The sequence below is a fragment of the Volvox carteri genome (assembly GCF_000143455.1).
Source record: "Volvox carteri f. nagariensis unplaced genomic scaffold VOLCAscaffold_80, whole genome shotgun sequence".
Lineage (NCBI taxonomy): Eukaryota > Viridiplantae > Chlorophyta > Chlorophyceae > Chlamydomonadales > Volvocaceae > Volvox > Volvox carteri.
The window spans coordinates 147,172-148,831 of record NW_003307623.1 but is presented as its reverse complement, the minus strand read 5'-3'; the positions used below and the strand labels follow the sequence as shown (position 1 = coordinate 148,831).

Sequence of the window (1,660 nt, the reverse complement as noted above, 5' to 3'; positions counted from 1 at the left end):
GGCTGGGCGGCACGAGTACGACGGTCCGTGCGTATACTACTACACCCGTGTGGGAGTCGAACCCAGAAGTGCAAGGGATGCACCCAGCCGCGCGGGCGTGTCGTCGGACGGCTAGAGAGCCGTGCAACGCTGGCATTTAACGCCATCCAGTGGCGAGGCAGACGAACTGTTGGACGTGTCAGGTAGTGTTGGCTGCGGAGGTCCAACGTTCCTCTAGGTTTCTGGCGTGTTTGTACTCGGTCGTATAGCGTTCACGGGTTTCGGTTGCACGGCGATCGAGGAGGCGGAGTTCGGCCGCCAGGTCGGGGTCCAGCTTGGTTGCTGCCATGAACTGTTTGACGACTCGTGTTCGTTCGTCGGGTGTGGTAGAGAGCGGGCGGAGGAGGCGGATGTGGTCGAGTGTCTTGTAGCGGGTGAGCAACACGTACATGGTTGCATGCTTGAGGCCACCGGGCGGGACGGAAAGGTCCGCGACCCAGCATTCTTCCTTGAAGCTACGGCCCTGTACGAAGTAGTCGGTGACGGCGTAGTAGTCACCAAGTGGTACATTGACTCGACGTACATTTTTGGTGGTGGTGCCGGTGTTGGCGGCTGGCACGGTGATGTTTGCTGCCGGTGAGGGCCGTGGTACGATGGCGAAGGCAGCACCTTTGGTTGCGAAGTCCGCTAAGTCTGCTAGTATCGCTTTGGGCGCGTGCCCTTTAATGGGACGGACCAAGACAGCTGCAGGTAGGTAGTGGAGGCGCCAGTACGGGCCGCGGCCGTCGTCGGGCGGTTCACGGCTGTCGGTAAGCAGGCCACACGCCTCGACTTCATTGTTGTGGCACGCGCCGGTGTCGGCAGCAGTGGTGTCGAGTAGGGTGTAGCGTGCACCCTCGTAGTACCAAGTGTCGGCGGTGGTGTGGTCGAAGGTGGCGTCTTTTACTCGCATTGCGACAGCCTTTTCGATGTGGGAGAGTGGCTGTTGTTGGGTTGCACCATGTTGCCTAACCGGGACGTGGTCCGCGTTCCAGCTGACCAAACGCGCTCCTTTGCGGCGCGCCTGGAGCATCAGGAGGCGTGTGTTGAGCGCGTGCCTGGGTTCGTTCCGTTGCAGCACGACACGGGGTTCGAGGTCTGTGAGATCGGACAAATCCGTGATGACGCGTTGGTTGAGTGCGTCTACTAGATCTGCAACACGTGCTTCAGTGGGTTGAATGCCGCCGAACATGGTTGTGAAGCGGGTAAGCTGCTGGCCAGATGGGCTGTTGTCTTGCCGCTGCTGTTTCTGCAGCATGAATACGGTGCCGCCGAGCCGGGTTTTGACGGGCAGCAGCTTGTGCAGTGATGTTCTGTTGCTGCTCCGCAGCCCTGTAGTCCGGGTCTTGATGGGCAGCAGCTCGTGCAGCCATGTCCCGGTGTTGTTCTGCAGCCCTGCGCCCCGGATCCAGATGAGCATCCCGCATCCGGGCTGCATCTACGCTGAGGTGCGTGTTCGACGCTCTTGTCCCTCTAAAACGAAACCCGCCGCCCAGTGTACCCAGGCGCTCATGACTGCGTGTCCCAGTCCGCTGGGGTGAATCATTCCGTCGGTCCACCATAACTGACGGAAGCTGTTTCCGGTCGCAATACCGCGTGTGGAGATAAGTAATCCGGGTGCGATATATATGCAATACAATCC

The 1,660-nt window shown here is 60.0% G+C and overlaps 1 protein-coding gene across 1 annotated transcript in view; it reads right to left on the bottom strand.

The window, feature by feature from the left end:
- Positions 1-178: 178 nt before the first annotated feature.
- Positions 179-1,660, bottom strand: part of VOLCADRAFT_98957 (uncharacterized protein) — a gene marked incomplete at both ends in the record, with an annotated part of 8,784 nt that continues 7,302 nt past the window's right edge. The window contains one exon of the mRNA XM_002957787.1: positions 179-1,413. Within this exon, the coding sequence (XP_002957833.1) occupies positions 179-1,413 (1,235 nt within the window). The remainder of the gene's footprint in view (positions 1,414-1,660) is intronic.